This window comes from Coturnix japonica, chromosome 2 (assembly GCF_001577835.2).
Source record: "Coturnix japonica isolate 7356 chromosome 2, Coturnix japonica 2.1, whole genome shotgun sequence".
NCBI lineage: Eukaryota > Metazoa > Chordata > Aves > Galliformes > Phasianidae > Coturnix > Coturnix japonica.
This window is the reverse complement of record NC_029517.1, coordinates 69850829-69870275: the sequence shown is the minus strand read 5'-3', so window position 1 is coordinate 69870275 and position 19447 is coordinate 69850829. Positions and strand designations below refer to the sequence as shown.

General features: G+C 48.5%; 1 protein-coding gene and 1 long non-coding RNA gene across 3 annotated transcripts; both read right to left on the bottom strand.

Moving 5' to 3' along the window:
• Positions 1-5692: 5692 nt before the first annotated feature.
• Positions 5693-7946, bottom strand: SOX4 (SRY-box transcription factor 4). Its single transcript, XM_015854760.2, has one exon. The coding sequence runs from the start codon at positions 7228-7230 to the stop codon at positions 5947-5949; it is 1284 nt and encodes a 427-aa protein (XP_015710246.1). The 5' UTR covers positions 7231-7946; the 3' UTR covers positions 5693-5946.
• A 1030-nt stretch (positions 7947-8976) lies between these two features.
• Positions 8977-19447, bottom strand: LOC107309727. Of its 2 annotated transcripts, none has more exons than XR_001553302.2 (4): positions 19108-19447; positions 14383-14466; positions 13394-13488; positions 8977-9766 (listed from the first exon to the last, which is right to left on the bottom strand). It is a non-coding gene; the product is annotated as an uncharacterized LOC107309727 (long non-coding RNA). The 2 variants fall into 2 exon arrangements; XR_001553303.2 differs by lacking the exon at positions 19108-19447 and adding an exon at positions 18705-18811.

Genomic DNA, 19447 nt, shown 5'->3' with positions numbered 1-19447 from the left:
CAGGAAAGACACAATGCTCTGAGTCCAATGAATGGGAATTTATATCTCTAGCAAAAAGGTTAAAAAAAAACACCACCAACAACAAAAAAACTCTCTTGAAGGTCAGAAAGACATCCAGGAAGAAGTAAGATCAGAGAAAGTAAAGAGAAGACTGAAAAACAAACAAACAAACCAAATAAAATCAATGAGGAAGAGACCTTGTGAACTGCTAAGAAAGCCAAAGAGGAAAAGCAAGAAAGACCAATGTTTTGCTTTTTCTTCCAGGTCTCCTTTAGAAGGATGCTGCCAATACAAGGCAGAGTTTTGACACTGCAAATGCATTTTATCTTGTAATTTTCTGGCATAATGCTGCCAAACAAGATTCAAAGCTCATAAGTACGAATTTCTATTTCCAACTCCCACCATTTTGGAAGACCCATATGGGCCCCTTGCCAGTCTTGTTCCTATAAGTCTTCCACCTGTTCAATCAGGTTAATGCTGGCTACAGTTAAGATGGGACACATAGGGGTGCACTGAGGATTTTCTATCTGCTGGCAGACATCATCAGGCTGAGTTATGGAAAGCTAACCTTCTCTGTCACAAGCCAACAAACTTCACCCCACCAGCAGCCACGGGTCTTTCACTTCAAGATAAACTCTCACTTAAAAGGGAAGATTTAATGGGAGCCATGGGATTTTCTGCCATGCAAGAGAATTCTGTTTAATTTGCAAAAAGAAGGTGGAGGTGTTAGTGGAGGAGGCAAGGGGATACTAAGATTTACCAAACTGCTAGGAAAAAGCACATCAGAAGCAACCCAAAATAGCTTAACCTAGCAACAGGTGTATTGGGAAACGTTGCATAGGCATGCTTATGAGTTATGACTAGCTCATAATCCAGGTGATTTCATTCTGTTGGTTACTATAGATTTGATAAATCATAGAATCATGTCAGTTGGAAAAAGCATTCAAGATCATCATGTCCAACCATTGCCTAAATCCAGTGACACACCATGTCACTTAGTGCCATGTCCACATATTTCCATGTGCTTCCAGTGATAGGGACTCCTCCACCTCCATGGGCTGACTGTTCCAGTGCCTGACTATCATTTCTGTGTAGAATTTTTTTCTGATATCATATCTAAACTTCCCCTGGCACAACCTGAGGCTGCTGCTTCACATCTTGTCAGCTGTCATGTGAGAAGGAGACCTCCTTGCTATAATCACCATACAGGGAGTTGTAGGGAGTGAAGACATCTCCCCTCAGCCTTGTGTTCTCCAGAGTAAACAGCCCTAGTTCTCTCAGCCACTCCTCATATGTCTTGTTTTCTAGTCCCTTCATCAGCTTCATTGCTCTTCTCTGCACACACTCAAGCAACTCGATGTCCTTCTTGTAGTGAGGGGCCTAAAACTGAATACAGTTCTCAAGGTGTGGCCTAACCAGTGCTGAATACAGATGGACAATCGCTTCCCTAGCCCTGCTGATCATGCTATTTCTGATGCAGGTCAGGAGCCACTGGCCTTCTTGGCTATCTGGACACACTGCTGGCTCATGTTCAGACAGCTGTTGACCAGCACCCCCAGTTCCTTACCCACTAGGCTGTTTTGCAGCCTCTCTTCTCCCAGACTGTGCTGCTGCTGCATGGGGTTGTTATGAGAGTGGTGAGGTCCTGGAACAGGCTGCCCAGGGAAGCTGTTGATGCCCCGTCCTTGGAGGTGTTCAAGGCCAGGTTGGATGGGGCCCTGGGCAACCTGATCTAGTAAATGTGGAAGTTTGGTGGCCCTGCCAGGCAGGGGGGTTGGAACCTCATGATCCTTGAGGTCCCTTCCAACCCAGGTCATTCTGTGATGACTCGGCATTTGGCCCTGTTGAATGCCGTGCAACTGAACACAGCCCATCAATTCAACCTATCCAGATCCCTCTGCAGACCTTCCTGTACTCATGCAGATCAACACTCCCACCCAACTTGTTGTCTGTCATCTGCAGTTTCAATGAGGGGCACTCAATCGTCTCAACCAAGTCACTGATAAAAATGTCAAACAAAACTGGAACCCGTGCTGAGCCCTGAGGGATCAGGGGGTTGCCAACTGGATTTAATTCAATTCACAGTGACCCTTTGGGCTGTTGCTACCACTTGCCTTGAGATGCTTGTGTAAAAGGCACAAAATCACTAACAAGGCAATTAAATCCAGGGCTGAGTTCTGAATTAGTCACTCACTTTTTGACCCACAATATTCGCGTCTTGGAAATGGTCACATTTTTCCCATGTTTGTGGCCAAACTTATTGCTCATGTTTAGAGATCATGTGGAAAGAAGAGGCTGAAATGGCAGGTGGTAGGTAGCCATGTTCGTGCTCTGAACTATCAAGATGATTGCAACACTTATAGGCCCAGGAGGTAACACTGTAATACCTTGCTTATGCTCTCAAAGCTTTTCAGAGAGCATTTTAGAGTTATTGTATAAGACAATCCTAGTACACACTTTTTAAAAAGTCAGACCCCAAGCTCTCACCTGCTACTTTTTCTTCTTCCATGTGGAAGCAAAAGCATGTAGGGCAAGAGGGCAAGGGAGTGGGCCAGCCAGCATCAAGGTTAAAGACAAAATGATCTGAAGTTCAAACAGAAAGCAAATCTTTTGGTTTTGTGTTGGGTTTTTTTTTGTTCATTTGTTTTGGTTTTTTTTCACATGGCCCACCAATCAGTTCACTCAGCATTACCACAAGGTGCTGTGGAGGCCACGAGCAGGTGGGGGTCTCATAGAGGGCAGAGTGAATTCATGAAGTGATATTTGATGGTGGCCATGATCACAGCATGGCTGTAGAACCTCATAAAGTGCTGATTCCCAGAGGCCAGGTGAAGGCAGACCAGGGATGGAGCCATTTTCCTCTGCCTTGTCTGCTGAAGGGTGATCACAGCTCCCTGACAATGAAGCAGTGCAGTGCAAGGACATGGCAGCCATGGCCATCCCAGGCTGTCCCTGTAGTGATACTGGGCAACTTCCCACAGGGCCGCTGTGGCCCATGGCCAGGACAGGATCCATCATGAGGCATCAGTTGTGGTTCCTAAAATCAGGTTTTCTTTTACATAATTATTTACAAATCACTGCCATCAATTTGCTAGATATCACAACTGCTTGTGGGCTACTAGTTTTCTTTCCAAAGCAATCCCATACCCTTTCCAGCAGAAAGATAAACCATACTAATAGGCATATGCATACATATAGACAGGAATGGGAATAAGAGGAGCTTCACGGTCTCTTCCAACCCAAGCCATTCTGAATCTGTGATTTAACATATTCTTGCATCATTTTGTCTGGTGCACTTCCTCTTGCTAGAGACCTGCCTAGCCCTGCACCGCAGGCAGCAAAGGACACGTGGAGGTTCCAGTGTGTATCCATAGGGATGTCCCCATGCAGCAGTGTTGTCAGTATGTTCTTTAGCCTGGCAGCAGCCAGGAGGCAACAAACCATATCACCTTAGAATCCCCGGAGAAACACTGTGTTTGACGAACCTAGAACCGCGAATTGAGAACAGGGCACGCAGGAAACCATAAGCCCATGGGTTAACTGCTCCCGGGCAGCACGGGGCCTCGCCCTTCCCCCTGCTCTCTCGGATTCCGGTCAGCGGCACTACCCCGGGGCGGCACACAGAGCATCAAGGAGGGGGGCGGGCACCGAGGGGCTACGCGTTTGCAAATGTTTTGCATGTGAAAGGCTACTGCCGGGGCGTGCCGGAGAAGCTTCAGCGTGGGGACGGGATAGAAAGGATGGAAAACTTCGCTAGAGAGGGGAAGACCTCGGCTCCACGGCTCGGGGAGGGCACGGCGAGAGCAGCGCCCGCAGCACAGGGGGAGAGAAAGCCCGCCCCGTCGCGAACCGGAGGCGGAGTCCGAGCGAATCACCGAGCCGAGGGCGGAACGGTGCAATGAAGAGGAGCGTTAGCCGTGGTTAGGGTTCAGTTCCAGCTGATTTTATTTCCTTCCCGAAGAAAACAAAAAACCAAAAAATAAACAAAAAATAAACAAAAAAACACAAGAGGTTATTTACAGAAGGTATATCGACAATCTGACAGGCAGTGAACGTGACATGGTTAGCTGGCATGATTTCATTTTTCTCTTTCCCCCTCTTCTTTCCCAACGTTGCTTTGTGGGTGATCGTTCCACCGATAAAAAAACAAAACAAAACAAAAAACCATAAAAAAAATAATAAAAAAATTCTACACAGCGTATTGCACAGGATGGATGACCAAAAAGAAAAATTAATAATAATAATAAAATAATAACAATAAAAGCGAAACCCTTAACGGAACCACCTCGTTCGGCAGACGTCGTCCCCGTGCCTGTCATGTTATATTAACATACATAAACACACAATCTTCTTTTTTGTTTTTTGCTTATTATAATACAGACTTAAATGTACAAAGATGTTTTCACTTTCTTCATCTTAAACACAACAGCTATAACCTGAATACATATGCTATCATCATGCCATAGGAGACTAAAACAATTATATTTAGCGACAAGTAGAAAGGATTAAATAGTCAAATACGAGAATGAAAAACGCAGTACATAGTGTCGCGAACTCAAACCGGCATTTCGATAGATCCAGTGGTTTAAAAACGGCACGGCTTTGCTTCGAAAAAAAGTGCAAAAGATGTGGTTTACGAGTTAAAGGTACAGGATCCCTTTCCGCGCGGAGTCGCCGGTTCCGCGCTCCGTTCGGGGGGACGTTCACATCCAAACGGCGGCAGACGCTCGCCGTAACCCTCCCCGTCTCCCTCCCTCCCCCCGGTACGAGCGGGGCGCGGCGCGGGATGCTGTGCCTTTAAGTGCCTGCAGATCGGAGCGCGACGCGGGCGGAGGGCGGGCGTGCGGACGGGAGGCGGTGTGCGCGCACACGCGTGTCCGGGTCGGCCGAAACCCTACTGTCCGCGTCAGGAAATCCAAACAGCGATTAACACCGATTTTACACCCCCTTTATATATTTTTTACAAAAATACACTGAGAAAATAATCGAACGTTTTCATCTCTCTTCTTTTTTTTTTTCTTTTTTTTTTTGTGTGTGTGTTTTTTGTGTTTTTTTTTTCTTTTTGTCGTTGTTTTTAAAAGTGTCAAAAAGTCTACATTTAAATATATAAAAAAAATTCCAAGTTAAAACTCTAGCCCTTCCGTGAAGGAGACATTAAAAACGGTGCGGGTAACAACGAGAACTACTAAAAAAAGGGGACAAAGAAAGACGGGCAGGAAACGTTTGGCAGTATAAATACGTCCACTAGGAAACGGTATCCGCTCGCACGGACGGGAACGGAACGGGACGGGGAGACGGGGACGGCCGTCGGTGGGCAAAGTCCTTCCACCCCGCGGCCCTACGGACACACACGGACACAGCTGAGGGAAAATTTGGTCCTGAATATCTGAGAGTCCAGCACGGCAATTGAGTTGCGTTTGAATCCTTTTCAAGAGTTAAAGAGTGAAAAAAAAATAATAAAAATAAAATAATAATAATTAAAAAAAAAAAAAAAAAAGAGCTGGTGATAGTTTGTAGGAATCAAACAGAGCGCCATCTGTCCGCTTCGCATCGCCCTAACGCTACGTTCTCAAACTGTTCCACGGTCCGACAATAAACCTTAACAGACAGACAGGTAACATGCTCTATGTAGCCACCATCGAGAAAATCCGACACCATCACGATTCCGAGGATGAATCGTGGGGTTTTTTTTTCGTGTTTTCGGGCCCCGCGACGGCACCTCAGCCCCCGGAGCGAGCAGTGCGGGGCGGGGGAGGGTTCAGCCGATCCTCGTTTCCTTTCAAAGCAGTTCTGGTCGCTCTATCGCAGCAGAGGGCGAGGACGAATCCCCGCGGGAGCTCCGCGCGGCACCGCGGTCCCTTCTCAGTCCGTCCCGGGGCGGTGGCACAGCGGCGGGCAGCGCTCCCGCGGTCCTTTCGGTCGCCGCCGGCCTCGGGCGGCCCCGCCTCAGTACGTGAACACCAGGTCGGAGAAGTTGGCTTCCAGCCAGTCGCCCGCGATCATCTCGCTCAGCTCCGGGGTGCAGTAGTCCGGGAACTCAAAGTGCGAGCCCGAGCCGGGCTCCAAGTTAAAATCCAGGTCCCGGTCGAGCGCGGAGGAGCCGAAGCCGCCGAGGGACATGCTCTCGAAGCCGGGGCTGGGGTTCAGGTCCAAGAGGTCGTCCTCGAACTCGTCGTCCGACGACGAGGAGCCGGCCGAGGAGGCGGAGGACGAGTGGGAGGACGCGGAGGAGGATCGCGCCGTGGAGGGGGCGGGCGAAGCGGCTCTCGGGCCGGCGTAGCCGCGGTGCTCGGCGGGCGAACGGGCGCCCGGCGGCGAGGGGCAGTCCCCGTCGGGTCGCGCCGCGCCGCCCGCCTCCTCGTACAGGCTCAGCGGGTCGCCGGCCTCGGCCGCGCTACTCAGCGTGGGGCTGCCGGGCACGGCGCCGCCGGGCGAGCCCGAGGCGGCCGCCGCCGGCCCTCCGCCGCCGAAGATGTAAACGCGCTTCAGCTTCCTCTCGGCCGCCGCTTTGCCGGGCGCCGCCGGCGCGCCCCTCGGCTTGTACAGCGCCTGGTGCTCGGGCGGCGGCGGCGGGGGGGGCGCGGCCGTCGGCTCGCCGGTTCCCGACGGCGAGGCCTTGCCGCCCGCCGCCGCCTTGCCGTGAGGCTTGGGGCCGGCGGGGGAGGGCCGCGGGCCGCCGCCACCGCCTCCCTTCTTCGGGGCGGGTTTGGCCGTGCCGCCGCCGGGGCCGCCGCCCGCGCTGCCCCCGCCGGGCCCGGCGCCGCCCCCGCCCCCGCCGGCGGCCCTGTCCGCCTTGTCCGCGGGCTTGGCAGAGCTGTTGCCCGACTTCACCTTCTTCCTGGGCCGGTACTTGTAGTCGGGGTAGTCCGCCATGTGCTTGAGGCGCAGCCGCTCCGCCTCCCGGATGAAGGGGATCTTCTCGCTGTCCTTCAGCAGCTTCCAGCGCTTGCCCAGGCGCTTGGAGATCTCCGCGTTGTGCATGTCGGGCGACTGCTCCATGATCTTCCGCCGCTCGATCTGCGACCACACCATGAAGGCGTTCATCGGTCGCTTGATGTGCCCGCTGGGCGTCTTGCACCAGCTCGGGTCGTCCGCCTTGCCTCCCGTCGAGGCGGTGGAGCCGGGCGTAGGCGACGAGGCGATGCCCAGCTCCAGCCCGACCCCGGCGGCCGAGGTCTCGGCGGCGGGCAGCGCCTCCGTGTTCTCCGCCGTGCCCGTCTGCTGCACCATGGCTGCGGCCGCGGGGCTCGACTCGGCGGCGCGGGGCTGCGGGGGGCTCCGGGCCGGCCCCGGGGCAGCTTCCACTGCGGCGCCCGGCCCCGGCCGCGCCGCGCTGCCGCTCCGCGCGGACTTGCTGCCGGAGCCGCGCCGCAACGTGAGGCTCTGCTTTTGTCCTTAAACTGTTTCTTTCTTTCTTTTCTCTTTTTTTGGGGGGAGGTTTTTTTTGCTTTTTGCTTGGGATTTGGTTCAGGTGGCGCCGCTCCGCCTCGCTCTCCCCTCAACGCCGCGCCCCCTCAGGGCAGCCGCTCCGCTCCGAGCCCCGCCGGCAGCCCCGGGCTGCGGGGGGTTGGGGGGGGAGGCGGCCCCCGGCTGCGGGCCGCGTGGTGACGGTGCTCCGTGCGGCGGTGGGGCACCGTGCGGAGAAAGCGCCCAAAGAATCAAAATAAAAAAAAAAAAAAAAAAAAAAAAAAAAAAAAAAAAAAAAAAAAAAAAAAAAAAAAAAAAGCAAAAGAAAGGTAAAGCGATTTAAAAATTCACGGCGGAAAAAAAGAACCCAACAGCGAGGCAAAAATTCACGCAAAAAAGGACGATGCCGCAAACGGTGCCCGTGCAAAACGCGTCCGTCCCGCAGGCAGAGCGGGCTCGGCTCAGCTCAGCCCCGTCCCGCAGCGCGCAGAGCGCGCGGTGCCCGCGGAGCCGCCCCCCGCCGAGCCGCGCCGCGCGCACGCCGGGCGATGCCCGCGCCCCCCGCACGCCGCGCTGCTCCGGCAGCCGCTGAGAGCGGAGCCCGCGCCCGCCCCGCGCCGCTTTATCCTTTCGCAGCCCGCGCCGCGGCCAATCGCGCGCTGTATCCAACGCGTCCGCGTGCCAAGCGCCGCCCGCCTCGCTCCGATTGGCGGCCGGCGCGGCGCGATAATAAGCGCCGCGTGCAATGAGAAGCGCCCGCGCTGACCTCATTCCCGGCGGCGGGGCGAACTCTGGGGAAGGGGCAGGAGGGCACCGCTCCGCGCGCCGCCCCGCGCCCCGCCGCGCACGTGCCCGCGCCCCCGTCCCGCCCCGCGCCCCCGCCCCCCGCGCCTCCCCCGAGCAGAAGTGGGCGGCGGTCGGCGCCGCGGGGAGCGGCAGAACCGGGGCGAGCGGAGCGGAGCGGCGTAGGGTGTGAAGTAACGCCGCGCGCTCGCTCAGGCACCGAGCGGCGCCGTGCGGCGCACCTGCACAAAGAGCCGCGTTCTGCGCCCTGCGGAGCCGCGACAGCTCCGAGGACCGACGCTCAGCGGTCACCTGCACGGCCCGCGGCGCCGCCCACGCTGCCGTAGGGGTGCGCCGTGTGTCCTCCTCCCGGCTAAAACCTCGTCCCCCGCCTCGTAACTACGCCCCCTGACAGCAGAACGGCCCCTCAGCTTCACGCTGCGTGGCCGCTCGGCTGCCCGCCCCCCCGGGCTGACACCCGCGGATGGGGCGGGTCGGCAGCGCCCGTAGCTGTTCTACCGGTGCTCCCGGCGCTGGCGGGCAGCGGCACGAACGCAGCCCGCAGCCCACCTGTCAGCGGGGCACCCAGGGGCACCTCCGTAGGCAGCCCCCTTGTTTGCCTTACAGGTAGGAGTTTTGCCCCGTCCTTGGAGGTGTTCAAGACCAGGTTGGACGGGGTCCTGAGCAACCTGATATAGTAAATGTGTATGTTTGGTGGCCCTGCCAGGCAGGGGGGTTGGAACTACATGATCCTTGAGGTCCCTTCCAACCCGGGTCATTCTGTGAGTTTTCTTTCGAACTACACGGTGTGTAAGACGTTCCCACATCGCTGCGCAGGTCAAAGGGGAGCAAATAACGAAAGCAATAGGCGGATATAGGAATAAAAAGCTCCAGAGAGCATTCCCGTTCCGTTGTGCTTCAGGTCAAAAGGCCCTGCCTTCCAGAAACCCGTCCGACCCCAGGTGAGCGGTCACCTCCATGCAAATGGCCACCCCCATCTGCTCCCAGAGGTGCACGGGCACAGCGAGCTATTTCCTGGATGAAAGCTTTTGTAAAAAGCACGGTTTAGAATTGCTTAATAAAGCAATTGCAAGAATATGATGTGAAACTTTGTAAAAGCATTTTATTACGATTTCTTGGCTGCTTCCTTGAAGTTAATTGCTTCCACTCCTAATCCTCCGACAACTGCGGTGAAAGTGCTTCAAGCTCCCCAAATCTGAAGCACGGGTGTCAAAATGTAAGCACTCAGCTTCCACCTAGAACATGCACTTTTAAGAGCATTGGCAACACTTCGCTGCCGTTTAAAACTTGGGAAGACGGGAAACTTCCTCGTGTTCCCGCACGCTGCAGCCCCGGGAGCGGAGGGACGCGAGGTGGCAGCGCTGAGCCTCTGCTCCGCGCGTGGGAAGCGCCGGGACCGCAGCAGGGTCAGCTCCTTCTGTCCTCTTCCTTCCTCCTACATCTTTGCCCTCTGGGCTTTTCGCTGCCTTCATAACTCCGCTTTGGACTCTTTCTAATAATTTCATAATCTTCTTACGTTCTGGTGCCCATCTGCAGGCGTATTTTAAATAAATACCTTTGTATTAAAAAAAGAAAAAGGGGAAAAAATGTTATTGTGTTTAATAAATTTTGTAATTGTAAATGGTGTTGAAGATATAAACTAAAAGAAGTAGGAGGGTTTTTTTTGGAACCCTCGAAGTTCGCAGCTGATTGTGCTAAAACAAGCAAGAGCTCTTGTCTCTGGCTCCTCTCCCCTTCATACATGCGTGTATAAGAAGACCGAAGCTCAGCAAGTGATGGATCAGCTGCCAATGCCACTGTATTTATATGGTAGTGGCCATTATAATGTCCAGGGGCCGCTGTGACAGTGGCTGATGGATGTGGCCAAACCTGGCTGTGTTGGGTGTGGGGACTCTGTGGTCTGAGAGATGCCTCCACATGGAAGATAAGGAGATTTGAGTGGAAACAAGGGCCCCATTCCTGGGGATTGCTCCCCTGCACCATTTTGTTATGCAGAGAGAAAGTTTGCCCTTCGACACAGGCACTGTCCCATGTTCTTGCCTGCTCAATGGATGCTGCTGACTCTCATGCCTGACCAGTCTTTCAGTGAAAAACCTTTTCTTAGCACCCTTCCTGACCTTCCCCCCATGCCGTTCCCTGGGGTCCTGTCCCTGCCACCAGAGAGCAGAGCTCAGTGCTGACCCTCTGCTCCCCTTGTGAGGAGCTGCAGGCTGCCGTGAGGCCTCCCCTCAGCCTCCTCTGCTCAACCAAGAGACCTCAGCTCTTCCTCATACACCTCGCCTCTCCATTTCATAGCCCTTTTGGACACTATCTAAAAGTTTTTTCTCTTACGTTGTGGTGCCCGAAACTGCAGACAGTGCTCACCCCAGAAGCTTGGACTCAAGGCTCAGTGTTTGAACCAGCTCTATCAGCTTAAACCTCTCAAGTGCACAAAATTAACACTGCAGCCGATTTTCCCCCCTCTCTGAAGCTGATGGTTGCTAGTGCCCAGTCTCATTGACCTGCACCTCCCGCACTCAAAGTTTTCCACACCCTCTGCTCTTTAGGATGTGAGAAACAGTGCAGACTCCACTCCAGACTTCAGTAAGCTTTCATTAGTTGATTAATTGGGGAAAAAAGGGCACAGGCAGGCATGGAGGTCCCTGTGGAGGCTGAATTCACCTGTGTGCAGCAAGGCGGGTGCTTTACCCAGGCGCATCTTGAGCAGTAGCATCACTTGGTCACTTAGCAAAGTGAAATGAAATATTCAGCTAATTAAAGCAATTCCTGGGACATCTTGCTTCCTGTCAGTCTGTGACAGGCATCAGTGTGGTGAAGAAAGACAGTGTCTTATATCCCTTAAAACAACAACAACAAAAAAGAGCATATTTCTGTCTGCAGCTGAAATTCATCTCTGTGACATATATTTTGCCTTGACATTCTGTGCTGCATTTTAAATAAGTGTATGGTGGCGATTTTAGCCTTTTTGAGTTGGAAATGACAAGGCCAAACCAGCCTTTTCCATCATCTTTCTGTTCCTATTTTGATACAAGGTTGATGAGATACCGGTGATAAATAAGGGGGGAAAAGCCTGGCTTTACAAATAACCTGGTAATAGCATATCTACGTGATCAAAGGTGAGTGTGCCTAGAGGTCAGGTGTAGAGCGAGGCACTGAAGTGGGCCCTCCTTCATTCTGCGGGCAAGAAGGAAACTCCACTATGCAATTGCATCATTTGCATTCATACTGCTTTTTTTCATTGTTTTACAAGCACCTGAAACCCTCTGCTTTTTTTGTTAAGAGGAACTTTCACTTGAATACACATAAAAATGCAGTGCTCTTGCTATGGGAATGCTAGCTCATTTAATATGGTAAGTAGGCTAGGAGCCATTTGCGTATACATATTTATGTATTTATGCATATTTAATTCAGATATTAATCACTTATATGGAAATGTTTGGTTTGGGAAGGCAGAAGCACCTCCCCAGAAATATTTAATTAGAAAATACGATAATACTTTCTATCGTTTTTAACGTTTTTAAATGTTTAAGTTTCAACTTGTTCTCTATGAGCAGCACCTGTTCAAAAGCCTTGTTAAGATAATAAAAGAGAAACTTTGAAAACACGCTCTGCTTATTTAGGAAAGATCTATAAACCTCTATGCAATCGTGTAAGACATATTAAATATATTAGAAAACAAAAACAAAAAACAACTGAAGGTAAGAAAAGCTCTTCATTTTTAAAGCTGCTTTGGCAGGTCTTTTCTGAAAAGGCTGCACAGAAATTACCAGTCTGCTGCATATGGATGAACAGATTGCATGGATATGAGCTGGGGCTGCGGTGAGGCTTCTCTGTGAAGGGCAGTTCAGGAGGAGAGGAATTACAGAATCATGAAATAGTTTGGGTTGGAAGGGACCTTAAAGATAATCCACTGCCATGGGCAGGGTTGCCAGCCACTAGACTGCTCAGGATCCTATCCAACCTGGCCTTGAATGCCTCCAGAGATTGGACATTCACAGCCCCTCTGGTCAGCCTGTGCCAGTACCTCACCACCCTCTGAGTAAAGAATTTCCAGCAAATATCTAATCTAAATCTCTACTCTTTTAGTTTAAAGCCATTCCCCCTTATACTGTTACTATCAGACCTTTGCATTTCTCTGTGCTGCCCCACAACACTTCTTCCCAGCCTCTTGTGCTCCTTCATCTTCCCATTCCTTCTCCTGCACACTTACTGCCCTCACTCTCATAACACTCAGCTCCTCCTCTTTTGTCTCTAGAAGGGAGAAAACAGCTGCAAGAACACAGCTCAGCAGAAGCCCACATTGTATCAAGTGTGAAGTAATCTTTCCACTCACTTCCACAGTGCCATGATGTCACAGTGGAGCTACAAAACCACCATGAGCTCATTTAAGTTCTAGCTATTATCTAAGGACCATTTATAGGGACTTTGCTTGCTGTATGATTCTGTGTGTGAGTGACTTCTGATGTTAGATAAAACACTGCTTACACTTGGTGTTCATGGCAAGGAGGCATAAACTAATTCCCATGCACATAGGAAAGAGATGTTTTGTACTCTTTAAAATTTAAGGCTTAGCATTTCTAGTTTGTTTCCTGAGAGACCATTTCTTGAACTATATACTCAAGATAACCAAACTTAAGAAAAAATATATTGCCTTGGATTCAACAGGATTGTTGCCTTTCTTTGCAAACTCTCTAGGTTGAGATTGACATTCATAGATGTTTATCTACAGGATCCAACTTCAGGCCAAGACAATTCCATCACCACACCACAGCAGGGCTGCACTCTGTATGGGATTGTGGGAGCACAGAGGGCTCAGAGGACTCAGCTGGCCAAAACACTGTCACCAGGATGGCTTCCCCCAGAGTCTCTGCAGAGCCCAATGGCACTGCATCTTGCTCAGAGCAGGACAGTGGAGTTAATTGCTGGGATTATTTCTAATGTCTTTAACTTTACAATCTTCTGAGGCACAGAAATAACTATGACTAACAGTAGCAGTGTCCTGCTGTTAAGGATGGCCTTCATGTGGCCTATCATTTTCTGATATTCCAGCTTTAGACAACATTTAGCATTTTTTACCATAAAACTACCTTCATACTAGGAAATTCCACTCTCCCCTCCCCTCATTTAGCCCTCTGACCTTACAAAATAACAGGCTAATTTCTGTCAAACAAACGTTACTTACCGTTGTTCTTTCAATTTGCTGTTTCTGATGCACAGATGCTCTGTTCAGCAGAGCAACAGCAAGTTCTGGTGGGAAGAGGCAGGATATGTTTTAATCTAAAACAAATGAGAGAAAAAAAAGTAGTTTTCTTACCTTCTTATTTCTTTTGTGTTCAGTACCAAAAAAAATAAAAATGCTGGCTTTCTTCCTGGTTTCCTTCCATGTAATTGTTCTTAATGATGGTGGTGCTGTGACAGTAAGTATCTTTTCTGAATAGATTTTTTAGATGAAGCCATTCTGCCTTGCTACTGTCTATTCTATGGTCTATTCAATGATTTCTGTCACCTACTTTGCTCATGCAGCTTGCAGAGAATGAGGTTACCGCTTCAACATAAGATCCGAAATATTAAATATTTATTTCAAAAACAGAGGTATTTTCAAAAGCTTTTAGTTATTTATTTATGTTTCCTCAAAGAACTACATCTATTTGAGCAGAATGTCAGAAAAGGGAGGTGATAGGGTTCTACACTACCCTTTCTACCTACACTGATCTATCAGTGACACTCCTGAAGTGTACATATCAGTAATCTGAATATGCAGGTGCGCTTAAGTGAGGCAGGATGTCTGAATTTGCATTGCTTTATAGACTTTGTGTTTAAGTTTGATTAACTGCTATCAGAAATAACAAATAATCTGCAAGGAACCTCAGGAAGCCAGAATAGCGTACATTGTTTTGTATGACAAGATTCAGGCATTTTGCATATATTATCACAAAACTTTAAACCTCAGCTCATGTGTTTCACAAATAGACACAGTCTAGCATCTTACCTAAGTGTCAGAAATGAACTAAAAAAACCCTAAGCAGTTGATTCTTGCTTTATAAATTCTTTGATTTATAGAATATTGTATAAGAGGATGCCAATTTATTTTGTAGATTATAAACATAGCAGTTGAAAAATGTGAAAAATATCTTGCTCTTGATAATCAAAGCACTCGCATGAAAAGATTACCTGCTGAACCACACTTTGTTGGGTTTATCAGGACTGCCTTTGAAGTTTGAAGTGCAAATCTTGCTGGCATATCAGAAAACTTGCCTGTATTCAGGAAAGACCACGTGCAACCAGTTAGTCTATTCTTATATCCATTTCATTCAGAGGAGAAACAAACTTATGTTAATGCCAGAGAGAGGGACAGCTTGCTGAGAGCTCTTAATATTACCCACTTAGGTATCAACTAAATCCCAGTAGGGTACCCAATACCAAAAATAACTGCATCAACCTCTGAGCTGGAACTTGTAGGTGCTGTGTACCCTGTACCTCACTGTGGGGGTTTGGAAGTGCTTTCTGTAAGAGCAGACTTGGTGGTTTCTCAGTGCTCGCACCCCCATGCATTCAGTTGCCCTGTGCAGGGCTAGTGTTTGTGCAGCTGCTTTACAGTCAGCACTGGGAAGCCATCTGAAAATGGGAACCAAACTGGCAAATGCCTTTTTTCCTTTTTCTTTTCTTATACATTTTAACTTGCCTCATTATTCTGATTTGCTTTCCTGAGTGGTTATGCAAATGTCAGGCGGTGGAACAAAAGGGAGGAAGGGAGATGCAAGGCAAGCCCAAGCCGAGTGCCAGCAGCTCTGCCAACAGGCAGAGTGGCAGAGTGCACGTGGTGTCCCCAGGGATGTGGAGTGCTGCCCCTTGCCCTGCACACACCTCTGATGGTGTGGCATGGAACAGTGCAGCTGGTTCCTAAAGTAAATGTTTTGCTCAGGGTGGAAGTAACCAGGATGCAGCGCTGTGATGTGTCTCTGAAAACTGCCTTGCCCCTGGGGTGTAAGCAATGCTCGTTCCTGAGGTGTGTGACTGTGTCAGGAAACACCCCAGGGGCAATGGGCAGATTGATAGCAAAAGCACACACACAGGCACTGTCCTGAGGGATCCGGTGTATGGCCTCTGTATACAAAAGGAAAAAGATATTCATCATCAGACACCAGCAATGAAACCACTGTGGGGAAAAAACAAACAAACAAAAAAAAACCCACTAACATTTAGATTACAGAGTTAAAAAGATGGGGAGTATCAAGTTCTTGCAGGAATGGGCACTGGAGATGCTTGCTTTTGGGGATAGATGTACCCTGCAGTGTGTAGCATATGGGTAGAAATGCCTGAGTAAACTGTGAAATGAGTCAACACAGGAACCAGGAACATGAGGAGGTGCTGAGGTCTCCCCCTGGTCCATGTGTCCCACAGCTGTGGCTAAAGGCTGCTCCATCCTCTGAGAGGCCCTGGCAGCAGCTGGGATCTGGCTGCAGGGTGGCTGTGCCCCACACTCTAGCTCCCGTCCCACTGCTTTCCAAGGTTATCAGTTTAATCTTCAGAATCACACATAGCAAGATGAATTGCTCATCTACCAATGAAGATAAAAATCTTCATCCATAATTTACATTCCTCAAGCAAACTATTTCTGGTTCTACATTTTCTTATCCCTTACATAAAACTCTGTCCCTATTGCTATAAGTGAAGGAAGCTCAGCTGATCACACATAGACACATGCTGATGTATTTTGTAATCTTCTACCCTTCATACTTATATTCAGTTGCTGAGTTCTCAAAATGCATGCTGCTGTACATGCTGATATTGACGGCAAATGAAAAGGCTTCATGCTGCTTCTTGGAAGCGCTCAATATCTAATGCAAAAATTGCTGCAAATGAGGGGAGCAGAGCTGATGTCTGACTGCTCTTTGGATTGCTCATGGATTTCTAAGCAAATCTAGCCATGAAAGACATCTGACACCCAAGTGTCTCACAGAGGCAGTCAGCGTTCCACTCAGATATTTGATTGCATTTGCAATTTTTTGCCTGCAACTGCTCTCCCTCAGGAATTCAGGGCAGTAACACAGTGGATAATAGAACAGGAGTAGCAGTATTGCTGTTTAATGCTGACTCTAACATAGTATGTGTAAGGAGGAAGGACAAATTGCAGCATTGGTACAATTCCAGCAAGCAGTTTGTCTGACAGTGGCCCTGCAGCCAGAGGGCTACTCTCCTGCCAGGTACCCTGCTTCCCTCCTAAGCTGCCAAGGCCACATCCTACGGGCAGCACTGTGCTTGTCTCCACTCCCAAGCTCTCTCATACCCACACCTAAGCACAGTGAGCAGCGTCCCATGCTGTGCATGCAACCAGTCTCCTCCTTCTTTGTTCTATATTTTTTTTCCTCCTAGCCTAAAAATAAAGAAGACTGTTACTCAGGGGCTGTTGGTGGCTTCCTCAAGGGAAAAATATGGCTGCTGTAACTGCTGGTGTGTTAATTTGTATTCATATTACATTTTCATTCAAAATCATGGAATATATTGAGAGGGCTTCGCACTCCTTGAAGGCACTCTCACTTCAGGCTGCTTTCTTGATCCAAATCAACTGCACTTAGAAGAGCTGCTTGGTCTGTGTGGGTGAGATACAGCCATGTTTGCTCTGCTTGCTCCTTCCCTCTTGTAAAGCAAGGAAACACCGGGCAAACTTTGTATGAACTTGAAAAACAAATCAGCTGCATGCAAGTTGTTCCTTATTATTTCCTCCATTATTTACTGAAGGGGAAAAATATAAAGAACAACAGTTAGTCTGCATTCATCCCAGTAGCTCGTATAAAGCATGTGATTCTTATGTTAAGTAGTAATTTACAGATGGCCAGGTGTAATCAACGTATCTAATCTTATCGCGCATTTGTTTTATTCGCAGCTGCAACAGTTGGTGTCAGTTAATAGGTTACTAACCATGAAGTGTGTTTATTTCCTTTCATCCTGCTTCAGGGCTACAGAAGTGATTTGTAAACTGTCCTGGCTGTTGAATTTAGATTTAATTTTTGTGTGTGGATTTTTTTTCCCTTTAGTTTTCGCCACTTAGGAGGAAAAGAAACACATTTTTTGGAGAATCCATTTTGTTTTCATTTGATCCACTTCTTTTGTGGCTTTAGAGACTTTAAACCAGTTTGTTTCATCTGAGTTTTTAGCCTAAAGTAGAACAGAAGTTATTGGTCAAATTTAAAGTTTTTCTTTTTTAAAAGACAAAACAGGGATGTATCACTGATGTAGAACTCAGTTTGACCATTAGTGCCCATCAGTCATATGGTGGATTTATCATCAGTCCCTCTAAGTCATCAATCACAACATGTATAAACTGAATTTAAAAAATAAAAAATAGGATTAAATTCTGTTCTTAGCCTTACAGCTCACGCTGTAAGCACTGAGATATATATGCATAGCAGTAAACCAAGAACTAGATAATCTCAGCTCTCCATATAGAATGGTATAAAATTAAAAAGCCTCTTTAAAATTAATCTATTCAGCCTGTAATGATGAATTTTGTCCTCATTTTGTAATGGAGTGAAAGTTTCAGTTGTGTTGTTCTTACGCTTTCACTTATATCAAGACCATTTTGAGTTAGACAAAGAGTGACACTGTAATAATTCCTCTACAACTTCAACACAGAGATGCTTATATATATATATTTAGATTTGCTTCTCGACAAATGAGTTCTAATACCAAAGGGAACAGCTTTTGGCACATGTTAATGTGTTTGTAAATTAACCGTATGTTCTCAAAAGTAATGAAGGTGCACATATTACCGATTTTAACAAACAAAGTGAAATAAAGAGGAAAGAATCTTGGGTCTTGGCACTGAATATGGTACTAAAGAGCATGGACAACCATAGAATCATTTTACTTGGAAGGTACCCTTAAAGGTCATCTAGTTCAACTCCTCTGCAATGAACATGGACATGCACAGATCCATCAGGCACTCAGAAGCTGCTCCAGCATGATCTTGAATGTCCTTGTTGGCTTAAATCTGTAGGGATGAGCATATCAGACCTTCTTTCCCTGCCTGATGTATATGCATAGTAATTGGCAACCATTACATGTATGAACTCAATGGAGCTGAGCAAATAACGGCAGGGAATAACTTGTCTGTCAAATGAGCCCCTTTCTCTGCAGATGTTGTTTTCCGATGGAGGGAATTCCCTCCAATGTTTGTTTGTTTGTTTTTTCTGATGGTTCAGGCCATGCTGAAATCTTTCCACCCATACATACCAGTTACCATATCACTGGGGCTGCAGACAGTATCATCCACATTGATTAATGCATTCTAAAATGTATGAACACACAATTAGCCGAATAAGGCCATCATAACAATTTTTAAGCTTCCTGTCTAAGGACTATCTGCTGTAGGGAGATGCAAGGTGAGAATAATACAAGGATGGTGGTTGTAAGGTAGAAATAATACAAAGATGGTAATAATACAAGAATGATGGTGATATATATCCAAAAGGTTATCTATAGGAAAAACTCACCAATATGGATGCCTTCAGTCTAGCTGGAAAATGCTGAGGCTGGTTATCCAATCTCCACAAAGGAGCAATCTCAAAGAGATACTGCCTTAGTGCTGGTCAGCCCTAAAATGAAGTCTGGGAGAGGTGGAGTCAAGCTCCACCCCTTTTGGGAGCACAGCTGAATTACTCTCACCTGTGCTCCCACAGCTGACCCAACACTTGCCTCAATGATTAATTAGAGGTTCAGGCTGTGATTATCAGTTTCCCATACTGGAAGTTAAGATACTGTGATGCCTGATTTACTTGTGAAATCTGAACTTTACTTTCAGAGGTTGACTATTTGAGTAATTGACTCCTTATGCTTGGTTAGACATGCTAATTCCACTCTAGTGCAGAAGACACTGATGCATGTGTGCATGTTTACCTGCCTTAGTACCTCGTCCTCCACACTCAGCAATATCCTCTCTTTATGCAGTGAGGCTTGTGTTCTATTGCCAGAGAGCACCGTGTCCCTGCTCTTCTCTGAGGGCAGCCACTGACCAGAAGTGCTTGGTGTTCCGGGTCAGTGCAGCAGGACCAGGTGCTCAGCATTCAAAGCCAGAAATCTCCCCCAGAATTGAAGGGCTCTGGCTGGCATTGCTGGAGACAGGCAGATGGGCTGTAGCTTTTCTTCTGGGGACCTGAAGAATAGAAGTGGCATTTGATATAGACAATAAGTAGTAGTTTTCAATAAGGTCACGTTTTCACTGTGCCTGTATCTTCTC

What these genes read in the sequence shown, in the direction of transcription:
- SOX4 (XM_015854760.2), bottom strand. Translation starts at nt 7,230, where the DNA reads ATGGTGCAGCAGACGGGCACGGCGGAGAACACGGAGGCGCTGCCCGCC.